This window comes from Rhinolophus hipposideros (genome assembly GCF_964194185.1).
Source record: "Rhinolophus hipposideros genome assembly, chromosome: 5".
Taxonomy (NCBI): domain Eukaryota; kingdom Metazoa; phylum Chordata; class Mammalia; order Chiroptera; family Rhinolophidae; genus Rhinolophus; species Rhinolophus hipposideros.
In genome coordinates this window covers 46,456,070-46,471,522 of record NC_138051.1, presented here as the reverse complement: position 1 = coordinate 46,471,522, position 15,453 = coordinate 46,456,070, and the positions used below count along the sequence as shown (strand labels likewise).

The 15,453-nt window shown below is 38.1% G+C and overlaps 1 protein-coding gene across 7 annotated transcripts in view; it reads right to left on the bottom strand.

Annotated features, from left to right (window-relative positions):
• Window positions 1-15,453, bottom strand: part of TMOD3 (tropomodulin 3) — a 65,067-nt gene that overhangs the window by 3,023 nt on the left and 46,591 nt on the right. For 4 of the 7 annotated variants that reach the window (XR_013993408.1, XR_013993409.1, XM_081049372.1 and 1 more), the window contains exons 6-10: window positions 12,172-12,302; window positions 10,345-10,452; window positions 7,195-7,338; window positions 6,075-6,219; window positions 866-910 (exon numbers count right to left, since the gene is read on the bottom strand). Coding sequence is in view for 3 of the 7 variants with exons in the window: in XM_081049372.1 (XP_080905498.1) it covers window positions 876-910; window positions 6,075-6,219; window positions 7,195-7,338; window positions 10,345-10,452; window positions 12,172-12,302 (563 nt within the window). In the remaining 4 variants the exon portion in view is untranslated. Of the gene's footprint in view, window positions 1-748; window positions 911-6,074; window positions 6,220-7,194; window positions 7,339-10,344; window positions 10,453-12,171; window positions 12,303-15,453 lie in introns of all 7 variants that reach the window. The other 3 variants (XR_013993410.1, XM_081049371.1, XR_013993411.1) reach the window with 2 other exon arrangements.

Below are 15,453 nucleotides of genomic sequence, written 5' to 3'. Positions count from 1 at the left end.
AAATGACCGTTTTGTGTGCTCTTCAGACTTAACCTCCATCATGTTTGCTATCTTTGATTCATGTGTTTAACAACAACTTTCTTTTTCTGTTTTACCCTAAATAACCAAGAGTTGGCTGTGTGCCTTTTACAGGAAAGAAAATAGCTTTCCTATTCAGATGCTTTTTACTATGGGCTTTCACAAAAATTTAATAATGCCCACGTTATGAAAATGAAAAAACTGTAAAGAATTTAGATGTCACTATCCTTTTAAAACACATCAGACAAGTGCAGTAACCTGAAATGCACAGACCATTTTCTCTCCTAGAGATCTGCTTTTACTTCTAAAACAGATGATGAGATTTTGAGTCAATCTGTTTTAAAATTCTGGCATTGGGCTTTCTTGATAGAAGCACAAAGCATTCGTCCCAAGCTCATGTCTTCTAAAACATGGAAAAGTCTCCATGTCCTAGAATAAGGAAAGCTTTGAAGTGCCTTTGTACCTAAGAGGTGCAACAGCAGTTCTGGTATCAGCCATGGCCCGTTAGGATTTAAGAAAGATTGGTCCTTAAAATGTTCGTGTTATTATCCATGACTTCCTACATTTTCTTATAATTGTATTTCTTAACCCACGACCCAACATAAACCACTCAATTAAGCTCAATTAAAATTGATTTTAGCAGAAAGTAGAAAAAACACTTTAAAATATAAAATATCCCCTACTATTGATTTTACAATTTGAAACTTGTAATAAACTAGAAAAAAGATACATGTAGTTTAGAAAAAGAAAGATTTCCAGTCTTTTCCCTTCTACCCAGGAAAGTTTTACAACTGGTATCACCAACACAAGCCCTTGGTGACCTTTCGAAGTCTTCCAAAGGTTGTACCTTGGCCGACTTACTGGTGGTCTCCTTCAACTCGTCTCTTGCGAACTATCGGAAAAATAAAAGAAAGTTATGTTGGAAAAATCTGTTAGATTGTACAAGGTTAACATGCTTGTTACAGACAAATTTCTGTATAATTCAGTTATAGACATTACAACAATGAAATGTCTGTTTCCAGTTCACATGGCCATTAACATAAGAAATTTCACTTGCTTCATCCTTGTCATTTACCTGTTGAGAAATGAGGAGCTTCAAAATGCGAGCGACATGTTCTAAGCTCCCCTGTGCTTACACGGTGCTGCTAGAAATCTAAAAGTGTTTAGCAACCCCCTGCAAGTCCTTGTGCCTGTCTCATTTTTTCATTAAAAAAGTTTATACCTCCATTAAAAACGATCAATAAATTCTTGTGTTAAGTTTTGAAATGGCCCTCAGGCAGCTGGGATTAGAACGTACTAACAGTAACTATGTGCATGCCCTTCTGATTAGGCACTACGATTTATTTCCTTAGTCTGTGAAAGAACATACCACAAACAGTTTTGTCATTTTTATAGGTGACTTGCCACTGCTCTCCAAATTTTCCTTGTCGCCTGTAAAATGAACCAGCTCAGAACTCTGACAAAACAACAAATGCAAAGTAATGAAACTCTTAAACCCTGGCACTGTGATGAGGTCACAGCTGGCTACCACAAAGTGTGGCTGCCGGAGGTGAGCCCGCTAGCCCACCCGATGGAGCAGAGGCCAACGCACAGAGCGGAGCATGCACCCCAGCCTCCTCGTGGACTGGGGACCGCGAACCATGAGGCCGTGCTCCACAGCAGGGCACAGCCTTCCACTTGCGGATCCTGCTACTTTCGCTCTCACCCATCAGCCAGCAGGGCGCTCTGCTCAGAGCCCCAGGTCAGGGCTCCTCAGCATGGTGGCCAAGCCCAATGGAGAAGAGGACAAAAAGCACGGGTTCTGAGCTGACAACAGAGTGTGAATCATGGTGCTGTCACTTCTTTGTAGTGTGCTCTTCGGCAAGTAAGTGAAGCTCTCGGAGCCTCAACTCATTCTCTGTAACAGGAGAATAATGGTATCTGTACCTCACGGCTGGGCAGTTAAAGGCACAATGAGCTGCGCAGTACTGAGAACTTAGTAAACACCCCGGAGAGTACTCAGCTTCATCACCTATCACACAGTGGGGTTATGGGATAGTCCTGAGACCCTGGCAGGCCATCTTTTTTGGGGTGTGGAAAGCCAATTTAGCTTTTACAGTTACAGGATTTGCATTTACGCATTACTGGTTTTGATACTCTCACAGTTAAGTTCCTCTGTTTAAGTTAGATTTTTGGTCTATTAATTTTATCCTCTCTTCTGAAGCAAGTAGGAAGGCAACTACCTTTGTTCAGCTTGAATTGACTGTTTCACGGAGAAATGAAAAGCCGACAGATGGCCCTAGCCCACTGGCCAGGCTACAGGTGCTCTGTTCTCACGCTATTCTGACTGCTGGCTCCTGTGACTAGCCTGTGATGGCTGAGGCCAGACACTCGATGATGTGCCTAAGAGTTTGTCCAGCTGTTGGCTGGGGGCTGGCTGGGAAATAAAAACCAGGAGGACTAAGTATCAGTTTCCCACACACATTTTTATACTTATCTAAGTACGTCCCTGACTCTAATTTTAGTCCTTATTAATGAAGAACAAGTTTCTTGTGTTTACTGAAAAGGGGAAAAAAATCAAACAGACTTCAATCCTCAAAAACAAACCTAATTCATGTGTATTGATCTCTGAAAAATATAGAAATATCTGAGAGGCAAACCAGACAATTCTTTAAGGTAGAAAATTTCCAAGAAAACCTCGAGTTGCAGCAGGGTTTGGATGTTATCAGCAGTCCATTTCAGATGTTAAAATGCATGTTACAAAAAGAAATACGTAATAAACAAGATCTATAGAACAGAGTGGAGCAAAGACAAACACTGTAGAAAACTATGTAGTGAGCTGGTGTGAAGATAGGAATATCAAATATTGCATCTACACCACGTAACCTCTTTGCTGTTACAGCTATGACACTTCTTAGCTGGAGAGATAGTCAGTAGGTAGAATTATTTCAACGAACACTTGAGATGAACAAGGAGAGAGGGAAAGATGTTATCAAAATCAAACCACTAAAGACCTGATACAGCCCCATTTGCAAGGTGAAGAAAACTTACATGACCAAGAGAGTCTATACAAGTTTCAAGTACTGTCTTTCAATACCTCTTCATCAAGGCAAATGTTAGACTACATAGTACTACATACTAGTAATGACATATTAGACTGCATGTAAGAAAACACGGTCGTCAAGCTTGCCACCTTGATCTGTAGGCAGAGAGCAAAGTGCACAGCTGAAAAACCATCAAGCTGCAGGTTCTGGGAGCACAACATAGCAGAAGATGGGGCAGAGCCATTTTCAACTCCTCTTCCTCACTTGGTGCCACTTGTTACCTTCCGGCAATTCCTCATTCAGCCTGTAGATGAGAGGCTTGGAAATTTGGCCCCGTTACCAATTACTTGGCAATTTCTTTCCAAAATTCACTGCACTAATGTAAGTTCTCAATACTTCATGATCAGTCAATTGTGAATGTTCTAATTAACCTCATATCCTCCCCATGTCTAGAAGAGTAATAAGAATATTTTTTTTGAACTAGCATTTTTATCATGCATCCAGTGGCCTACAATGGCTTCCCAATGCTTTCCACATAAAATCCAAAGAAATCTAAGTTCTTTACCATGCAATCTTAGTGCTCTCCCAGCATTCCCTCTTAATCGGCTGCCATCTCTTTTTTATTGCTAGCTTCAAGTGGCAAGCACTAAGAAGCTTATTCTGGGGGCAGCCTCCTGTTCTGAGTCAGTTCTACAATTTGCAGGCTGTCCTCAGCATGTAAGTAACGTGCTTGCTCCCAAATCTGCGCTTTCCTCCATGCAATTTCCCACTGCGGGAATGTCCTCATTCTCATTTCACACCTGAGAGCTAGATTTCATGTCTGAAAACCTCGTTTGGATCAGAATGAAACAGCGTTGGTTGGGTGGGGGTGATCGACAGAGCTACCAGCACAAAGCTTTTGCTTCTCTCGGTCCTGTTCTGTGTCAGCACAACTTCTTCAGCATGGCCTCCTCACCTCTGCCACTCACGGCCATGGACAGAGCAGCCTAGAAAATAGTTTTTATCTGTCCCCTCATCACCCATCGGCCCCAAACCTGCCTTACTTCTTTCCTTACAGAAGTGTCGGCAAAGCGCCTGCCGCCGCAGGCCCCTCAGAAGAGCACCAGTGCTGAGGCCTTGCACCGGCTGGCGCCTGTCACTGACGTGGCTCTCACTGGGCTGCTCTCCTGCATGACAGCTGCTGAGACCACCTGCCTGCTGGGACACAGGTGACAGAAACGGTTGGGGCTACACATTTGTTGGTGGCATCCTGGGATAGCTCAGGTAGTTTCAGAGGAGAGGAAAAATGGAGGGCGCTTTATGCTTAAGTGTATGGCTGTTTAGTTACCAGAAAATTGGAACTCTGAGCAGGGTTCAATTTCTATCGTTTCCTTTATTCACTTTATAAATCTTTATTAAGTACCTACTACTGTCAGGCGTGTTTTTAAGAGTTGTGGATTCAACAGACATACGTGATCCCTGTCCTCAAAAAGCTTTAAAAAAAGCTTTGAAAATAGATAATTACAATTAAGTATAACTAACTTACTAAGTAGAAAATTTTTTAGAGCCAATAATCTATATGTCTTGAAGCTCTCCAATTATTTGTGAAGTTTAGTCAGACTTGAGAAACATGATTCTAAAAAGCAAAATTAAATACCTGAAGGAAAATACAGAAGCCAACTAGTGATCCAATACTAAAATAATTAACATGATTCCGCAAATGACATCTAGAATCAAAAATACACCAAAACACACCAATTTTCTCTTTTAAAAAGCAAGAGGCTAAAATATTCTATGGGAAACTATACTCATCAAAGGACAGGGAGGATTTGAACTAATATTTCCCCCAGTGATCTGGATTATGAAGCTGTATTTTTTTTGCTCCAGAAACCTTTAAATTATGAAAATTCAAATGTGGCTGAAGCTTAAATGAATTGCATCACTTTGAAATGTTACTCCCTTTAAGAAGTTTTATTTTTTAATTCTTGTCTAAAACGCATCTTTTTTTTTTTTTGTAGGTGTTGTTGTTAGATTTTTTTTTTTTAATTTTATTGGGGTGACAATTGTTAGTAAATTTACATAGATTTCAGGTGTACAATTCTGTATTACATCGTCTATAAATCCCATTGTGTGATCACCACCCAGAGTCAGTTCTCCTTCCATCACCATATATTTGATCCCCTTTACCCTTATCACCCACCCCCCACCCCCTTACCCTCTGGTAACCACTAAATTATTGTCTGTGTCTATGAGTTTTTGTTTCTCATTTGTTTGTCTTGTTCTTTTTGGTTTATATACCACATATCAGTGAAATTAAAACGCATCTTTTAAAACACAAGTATTTCAATGATACATATCACACTTAAGAGTTGATTTTTGGAAACATGTAGAAACAAAATTATAAGCATCATTATTTTGAATTCAGCCTTGGTTGGAAAATAGATTTCAAGTAGAAGCCACAAGCCTCAGCAGTGCAATAGGAACCATGAAAGAAGGGGAGACGACTGAGTGGATATGTGCAGTGAGAAGCCCAACTGGCCAGTGACAGCGGTCTTAGGGAGGCTGGTAAGTACAGCAAACATTTACATACCGCTGACTGGAAGACTTGGGTTAAAATTATAATTTTTCTAGTCTATATTTTACCATATAAAATTGAATTTCGCGTAGGCCTTTTTGATAAAAAAGACAAAAACTTTCCCGTAATGTTGAAGTCTTTGTTTCAATAGTTCCCAGGGGTGACTTATAGCTGGGAATAAAATCTTTATTATAGGAAGAATTTAGTGTAATGTTTGTAGAAAACTTTGTTCACTTAAAGCTGTGAAATGATTGTCACAGGAAGTAGATTTTACCCACTAACCATTCCCAATAATCACTACAACCTCACTTAAACTGAACTCTGATTCAATTAGTATAAAAAGGACTGTGCAGATTTTTAGAAACAAAGGCCCAATAATCTCACTCTGTTAAAATTTATTTTAAAAGTAAAAAATGTTCCTCTAATACATTATCTTCAAGGTACAATTCAGAAATTTCATTTGATACTGCATGTCTTACCTAAGTCATTGTTTTTTGTTATAGCATTAGCTGCCCTGGTTCGTGGTCCCTGCTGCGTAAATTGATATCCAAATTTAAGGACATTTGTATTTTCTTCAAGCATCTTGGCCATTTGTAATTCTACAGCTGTCCCCAACTGCTGCCTCTGGAATAATCAGAAATACAGAAACGTATTAATAAACTAGATCAAAATACTTTTCAAGGTAAGTCAAGACTAAGATATTGAGGTATATGCTGATTCTGCTGGTCTTTTAAAATTTCTCCAATTTTTACAACATACGTAAGAGAAACAAAATTTTAAAGTTCAGGATAGATCACACAGACATCAAAAAATTATGCATTACCACAATGAGATACCATTTCATACCCCTATCTGTAATAAAAAAGACAGACAGTAACAAGGGTTGGCAACAATGTAGAAAAACTGGGCCCCTCAGACATGCTGGTAGGAATTTAAAATGCTGCAGTTATGGTGGAAAACAATTTGGCCATTCCTCAAAAAGTTAAACATAGAGTTATCACATGACCTAGCAATTCCACTCCTATGTCCATACTCATGAAAAATGGAAAACACATTCCAATAAGAACTTCTATAAGAATGTTCACAGCAGCATTATTTCTAATATTCAAAAAGTAGAAAACAACCCAAATGTAACAATATTATTCAGCCATAAAAAAGAATATATGCTACAACATGGATGAAACTCCATGGATGAACATTTTGCTAAGTGAAAGAAAGCAGACTCAAAAGACCGCATATTATATAATTCCATTTACATGAACTGTTCAAAATAGGCAAATGCATAGACAGGAAATAGATTAGGGGTAACCAGGGGCTGGTGGGAGGTGTGCTAGTGGGTATGGAGTTCCTTTTTGGGATTATGAAAATGTTCCCGAATTAGTAGTGGTGATTCTTGCACAACTCTATGAATACACTAAGAGTGATTAATTACTAAGTTAATATTCGGGATGCCTCACAGGTGCTCTCACCCCCTTTCACACCACCACCTTCCTCAACAGCTCCCTGAACGGCCTCCTCCCACCCACGTCCTGAACCGCCCAGCCCAACGCAGCGATGTGGGCGGCCACTTCCTCCACACTGCTGCTGCAGAGCACTGACCTGATTGTCAATCTTGAGCTCTGTGAGGGTTTCATTCTCTCTTAAAGCATCAATCAGTGCCAGAATCCCAACTCCTGTAATAAAGTTGGACTCCATATTTAAACTCTTCAAATTTTTGTTTACTCTCAGCATTTCTGAAAAAGCCTAGAAATTAAAGAAAATATTTGGAGATTAAAATTTGACAGCATTTATTACACTGCACATGCCATAAACAAATATGCTAATTAACCTAACAGCCTAAATGTTTCTCATTAGATTATTTTAGCTTGACACCTACCTCACATGTCTCACATGTATCTACTTTGCACATGTACCCTGTCACGATCTTTAGATTTTTTTTGTCACATGTAATTTTCTGTTGGTAGCATTTTCCACTGCTTTTCACACTTTTAGGTTCATTCACACCCTATGTCATGCTTCTTTCTCCTGTGTCTCTCATACTGTCTGTCAGTTTCTGTGTAGGACTAACTTTATCAATGTCTCTTTGGAACATCTTTTCTTATTTGGGTCTTGCTGCAGCTGGCTTACTGCGAAGCCAAAATGAAGGTAAATTATGGACTGATGTCCAAGGCAGAGACTAAAAGGAATGCCTAAGGCAGAAGGCCAAAAAAAGATCACAGATAACAAGAACTGTATGAGCACAAAGACATCAAAGAAGTGGCTAAGCAAAGATTCACCTCTTCAAGGAGTGCTATGTCTTCAGTCTTCTTCCATTATATTTCCCACAAGATACAGTAGAAGTAGGCATTCACACCAGTGCTTAATAAACACCATATTAATTAACTAACAGAAATGTGCAAGTGAGAAGAGGAAGTGTGTGGGGGGGAGTAGGGAGGGAGAATGAGAGAGGGAGGTGAAGAGAGATAAGTTAGAATATGAATGTGAGTTTATATAAAATAGCCATTTAGAGGGGTGGAATGCAAGGTCAAATTAAAGAAAAGGCAACTGGGGGCAAGGGAAGGAATTCTAGAAAGAACTTGGGACAGATATCTGCACACTTGTAATTTCTACTTTTTATTAGCAACAAGTAGCTATGTGACCTGGAACAAATCCCTTATTTATCCTCTGTACACATATTTATTCAAATATCATTGATGGCTTATTATTTGATTAGTACTGCTCTGTAGATTCATAAACAAAACATACAAGTCCCTGCCTGGTGGAACTTGCGTTCTAGTGTATGTGTGTGTGTGTGTGTGGGGGGGGGGACTCAGATAACAAATAAGTAAGCAAAATGTAATGTCAGATGGTAAAAAGGGCCACTGAGGAAGAAAAAAGGCACAGTAGGGTTGATGGGGAGTGCTGGGGTAGGGGTTGGGTTGCCATTTTATATAGGATAGTCAGGAAAGGCCTTGCCTAGAAGGTGACATTCGAGCAAACACTCACAAAGTGATGAAGTGAAATACATGAAATATCTTGAGGGAGAAAGTTCTTGGTAAGAGGTACAAGTATAAAGGTTCTGAGTTGGGAGCTTGCATGGCAGTTTTGAGGAAGAGTAGGAAGGCCGTACGGCTCTAATAAAATGAAAGAAAGGGCAAGTAAAGGAGAGGCCTGCTCATGTTAGGCTTTATAAGGCCAATGAAAGATTTTGATTTTCACTCTTAGTGAGACAGTGAGCTGCTGGAAGGTCCTGAGTATAGATATGAGATAATTAATCTTAAGTTTTAAAAGAATCTCTTTTGATGTTGTATAAAGAGTTGGCTGTGGAATAGGTAAGATGGAAGCAGACAGCTCAATTAAAAGGCTACTGCAATAATCTAGACGGGGGAAGATACTGGCTTAGACCAGGGTGGTACCGTACTTGTGAAAATGGTGAGAAGTGGTTGAATTCTAGAAACATTTTGAAGACAGGGCTGGACACACATTTAAGGTTGTGAGAAAGGTAAATCAAGGGTAACTCCCTGTCTTTTTGGCTTCAGCAAATGAAGGAATGAAGTTGCCATTTAGTGAGAAAAGAATACGTGAGAGAAGCAGATATGGAATGGAAGTCAGAAGTTTGGTTTGGGACTTAAATTTGATACCGTTTCCCCGAAAATAAGACCTAGCTGGACAATTGGCTCCAATGTGTCTTTTGGAGCAAAAATTAATGTAAGACCCGGTCTTACATGACATGACATGACACGACATGACATGACATAATACTGGGTCTTATATTAATTTTTGCTCCAAAACATGCATTAGAGCTGATTGTCTGGCTAGGTCTTATTTTCGGGGAAACACGGTATGTCTGTCAGATATCCAAGTTAAGTAAGTAGCTGGACAAGTGCATGCATGGAGTTCAGGAGACAGGTACAGACTGGAAATAATAACACTGGGAATCATCTATATATATATAGATAATATATAGCAATGAAATAGAATGGGTTCACCCAGAAAGAGAGTGTAAACAGAACAAAGAGGGCCTATGATGGAGCCCTAGGCCTTTCCAATGCTTAGAGGTTGGGGAGAAGAGGAGGAACCAGCATAGCGACCAGAGAAGTGATGTTCAGTGAGGCAGGAGGAGAATCAAAGAAAGTAGTACCCTCAAAGCCAAGTGTAGAAAAACATTCACACCATGATCAAGTGGTGTATACCCCAGGAATGCAAAGTTGATTTAATATAGTAGGTTGGTGCAAAAGTAATTGTGCAACTGTGCAATTGTTGTGCAAAAAAAGTAATTGCAATTGTTAAAAACAATTGCAAAAACCACAATTACTTTTGTACCAACGTAATACAAAAATTAATCAATGCAATATAGCATATTAATAAAGGACAAAAACCATATGATCTCAAGAGACACAGAAAAAGCACTGGACAAAATCTAACACTACAGATCCATAAATGGAATCTTCTGCAGATGTGAAAAAAAATGCTGTGGAACTTTATGTACCGATACAAAATGACCTCCAAGAATTACTGTTAAGTGAATTAAGTTGCAGAATAGCATACACTCTATGACTCCATTTATGTTTTTATAAATTATAGGAAAGAAATAAAGGAAAAATTAACATAAAAGAGTAAATCAGGTACTGTCTAATAGTGAGATAAACATCAATTGAAAAAGGGGAGTAAATTTTGTTCATAAAATCACTGTTCCGCCACCTCTGTAACATATCCTGGCACGTGGTCATAATTTCTGTATTATCAGTGGTACAACGGTAGCTTACTTACAACTGCAACAGGGTCATTGCTCCTCGTGGCTGCAAGACTGAAATGTTTCACATGTGTGTTGGTTTCCAAAGCCTTTGCAAAATCTTTTAGGGTTGGAATTGGGATATTCTTGAAAGACAATAATATAAAACATTATTACATTTCAGTTTTCAGGACATTCAGTTCATTACTCAAATATACCTGCATTTACCTTTCTTGTTAAAATATATTCAGAAATTACATAAACACACAACAGTTAGTCTACAAGTGAAAACAAGTAACTCAGCCTCCTCCATATCCTCCATATCCATATCCTCATCCTTATTATGGTCCATTTGCACAAACTGTTGACCTAGAGCAGGGTACATATTACCATTTCTCTACCATTTAGGTTAAAGAAACTCTTACGATTCTACATTTAACTATTCATATTAAAAGAAGTCAAGACACTTGAGTATTCAAAGTGGATCCGCTTTCTACAAAGAGAAAGATGTGGGAGCCCACCTCTAATGAGTATGATTCCTGAGGCAGATGACATACTGTTCTCAGTCCTTTAAGCTACAGGCAGTAAGAGAGATTAACCCTACACTACTTTAAATGTGGAAAGATATAGCTCTAGAAGGCACTAATTTCTCCCTTTAGTACTAAGACTTCAATTCCCTGAAGCCTGGTTATTTTCAGATCATTACTGTTAATTTAAAGACAGATATATGAGGACTGAATTTTTAAAGAATAAAATTAGTGATCAACTAGGGATATTAGCTTTTTTCAAGGCTTTTTTCCCCTCTACATACAGGAAGAAACACCCCCTAAAGGAGTGCAGAGGTCTTATGCCGTAGGTTCTTGTAATTTCCAGATGCTCTCTCCAACTCCAATTCAGATAAATCAAGATTTAAAATGAGGAATTTATAATGAAACTTTTATACAATGGCCAATACCCAAGGGATAATTGGAGCTTACTCTTCGGTAATTAATTATCCCTATGCCCTTGTAACTCATTTCTTTCTTCTTTACTCCAAGGAAGAACTGCATTTTAAAAAACCTCGTAAGACCCCAGAAAGCTTACTCCAAGGTGTTTATTCAAGAGAAATGAAAACATGTTTACACAAAATCTAGGACTGCATGTGAGTGTGTAGAGTGGCTTTACTCATAATCAACCCAACCTGGAAGCAACCCATGTGTCTACCAACTGGTGAATGGATAAACAAATCACACCATATCCATACAATAGCCCAACACTATCCAATAATAAAAAGAAACAAACTACTGATAAGCTACAACATGGGCGAATCTCAAATGCATTATGCTAACTGAAAGATGCCAGACTCAAAAGGCTACATACTATGTGACTCTATTTATACGACATTCTGGAGAAGGCAAAATGATAGGGAAAGAAAACAGATTAGTGATTGACTGGGGCTAGAGTTGGGTCACAGAATGAGGACAAAGGGGTGTGACATGTTCTACATCTGACTGGTGATGGTTGTACAACTGTATGCATTTGTCACAACTCATGGAACTGCACACTAAATGTAAATTACACCTTAAGAAAAATGATTAAAGAAACAACACCTTAAAGACAAATGCTCTTAAAAGTAGGCAGTACTTTGGAAGCCAGAGAGATTTACACTGACCGTCTGTAGGGTTTACATTTCTGTATGATACTCTTTAAAAACCAAGTCTGAATAATACTATAATATTTAATTTCTAAAATATGAAGGAATCTGTGTTAGCATACTGTTTGGAGTGAAAAATTTACCTTTAAGTAGAAAGAATTATTCTATATCAAAACTGCTACTCTCTTATCCTAGATCTACTTGACTCAAAACGTTTGTTTAGTATACCTACTTTTATATTATTCAAATTAACTTCAACAAGACGAACATCATTTTCTTTAATTCTCTTTAAACTCTCTTCAACGTTGGTTGGATTTGGTGGCTCATCAAATACTGGAAGCATCTTTTCACCTTTTACCACATCTGTAGTAACAAATGAGAAGAGCATGAGTGTCACTGGTTGATACTATTAGAGTGGATGCATATATTACCTTGCTAACACACACACACACACACACACACAAACACACACACACACTCAGTGGAACTAATTGAAAAGTTTCTTCTCCACATTTCTAAATGATCCTTTATGTGTGAACACATATTTAAAGCACTCGAATAAAATTTTATTGAACATATACCAAACATAATCCAACATTTCTTTGCAATGTATCAGCCTTCAAAAATGAATATTTTCACTGCTTTTTGGTGCATTACAAGATATCTTGACCACTAAAATAAATTGCACAACACAGACCAATGATTCCATTTATTTTTAGCAAAGTTTAAGATAAAGTTTGAATATGATCAAATTTAACACCTATCGTTTTGAGATCTAATAATTACTGTAAAGGCAGTATGAATCAGACTTGAAGAAATATAGCCTCGATGAGAAGAGTAAGATGATGGAAGGACACACTACCTCTTCTCACGGCGAGTACTACGCAATGGAAAAAGGGGAGGACCCTCTCTTAGGAAGAAGAGTAGGAATAGGGAATGGGGGAACAGAGAGGTAATGGTACACACAAGAGTTACTGAGGCAAAAATGCCAAAACTTACCACCTTGCTTTACTCCTACCCCAATCCTTCACCACATATACTATGCCAACACACATGGCCAGGATACAACTATGCAAAGCTGAAAGAGGACCGAGAAGTCTTGAACCCTCTAATGAGATACAAGTGTGCTCTGAGATGTGTGCGGAGGTTTTTGAACACCTAGAACAGGTAAACTTTATGGATAAATTTTCTGGGGAGACCACCTATAGCATCAGATTCTCAAAGAAGGAAATGACCACAAAAAAGTTAAGAACAACTGACATGGAAAGACTGACAGGGTCATTGCCTGGCTTAGTTCTTCCCATTTGCCCTCCTCTAGCTTTTAGGAGCAAACCTCATCTTAAGACAAAGTATATTTACTCATTCAATAAATTTCCTGTAAGAGTAACTTGTCTTTTTCAAATATCACTCACACACACACACACATACACACACACAGCACTGAGGAGATCAACTTAGACAGAGGTCTGAAAATTATTTTTCTGAGGACAGTTGAAACATTGGGATATATTTAGACTGAAAGTATATATTAAAAGAAAGTATCCCCATTGTTTTCAGATTTATTCTGTAGAAGGAGAAGAGAGAAATTTCAGGTGGTCCTGAAAGGCTGGGTCAGAACAGGTGTCGATTGCCAGGGGGCAGAATTTGGTTCAATACAAAGAAGAGCTTCCTAACAGAACTCTGCTAAAAGGACAGATGGTGTTCCTCTCACAAACGTTCAGCAGGACAGTTTTCTTCAAGATGGTAGGTCAAGTGGGCTGGAGAAGAACTTCCTCACTGAATGGAAAGTTGAACGAGTTCTTCCTCAATTTAAATTTTATAAAAACCAAATGATTTCTTTCCCTACTCCACAAAATGTATGTATTTAAGGAGGCTTGCTCCCTAATGAAATAATGGATCCAGTCAATGGGATGCTGAAACCGTTAAGAAAAGTTCATGGGGAACTTTAAATGGATGGATCAGGCTGCCAACATTTGAACCTACTGATCAATGTTAACACATTTCTCAAAGAGGAATGACCAGACTAGATATGCCTCTTAATGTGATTCAATCACCATGTAGAAAGCATTCTTGCCAAAGCCAAAAACCAAAAAACTGCACCTCAATCTGATGAAGCCTCTAGAAAATAATAGTTTACAGAAACCTAAGAGATAGGGAAACATGTAAAATGAAGGCACATGGTTGCAATCAGCCAAATCCAGAATGTGGAAAATTCTACATGACTAATAGCCCGGTTTCTTCAAGAAATAGATGGCAAGAAGAAAGGGGGAAAGAGGTTAAGGAGAACTATTAGGAAATTAAGAAAAACTGAAACCAAATGACAACCAAATGTAATGAGTGACCTTTATTTGGAACTTTAAATGGATGGATCAGGCTGCCAACATTTGAACCATTGGGTCCTGATTTGAAACCAACTGCGAAATGATGTTTTTGAGAAAATAGGGCAAGTCTGAACATAGACTGGGTGTTAGATAATATGAAGGATTATTGTTCATTTTTAAGTTTGATAATGGCATGCTAAAAGTCTTTACCTGAGATAGACATATATGGAAATGTTTATGGGAAAAGTAATACGCATGAACAGGATTTGCTTTAAAATATTCCAGGAAAAATAAAGTGGAAGGGGTGGGGAGGGAGGCAGACAATACAAGGCTGGCAACAGGTCAAAAATAGCTGAAGCTGGGTGATGGATGTATTACTTTCTCTTTTATTATGTATGCTTGAACATTTCTACAACAAAAATTTAAAAAATAGGGGGAATGGTCAAATTATAGAACATTCATTCATAAAATGGAGTGTTATACAGATGTTTGAATGAGGTAGCTCTGTATGTATTAATAGGAAACACGATATATAGCTAAGTGATATACAATATAGCAGGGGTTAAAATCCTCACCACCAACTTTGGGTGACATTTCGAGTTAGATACTTAATCATTCTAAAATCTCAGCAACCTCACATGAAAATTAAGGATAATAATACCTATTTCATAGAATTATTATGAGGATTAAAAGAGAATAAGTCACATTCAAGAACTGTGCACAGAACATGGCCCATAGTCAGCATTTAAAAAAATTAGCCAATAGTATTTTTTTAAAATTAAGTTGTAAAAAATATCTATAGTATGATCCCATTTTTGTAAAACAAAAAACCAAAAGACTATGTATAGCGTGTGTGTGTGTGTGTGTGTGTGTGTGTGTGTGTGTGTCTAAAAGTTCGCGTAAACACAGTACAAAATCTAGAAGGATACACAGCAAATTGTTAATAGTTGGGGGTGTGGGGATTAGAAGGCTATGAATACACTTTTGCTTCTTACCTTATACACTTAGGTATTGTTAAATTATGCTACAAAAGTATGTAGTACTTTGGTAATTTTAAAGCATCCTAAAATAAATTTTTAAAAAAGCTTTGTTTTAGGTTATTTAATCCTTTGCATTAGACTAACAGGTTTAGGGGCAGAATAGTTCTATGGTTTCTCCTGAATCTGATTTTATAATGTAGTTTGTTAGCATTG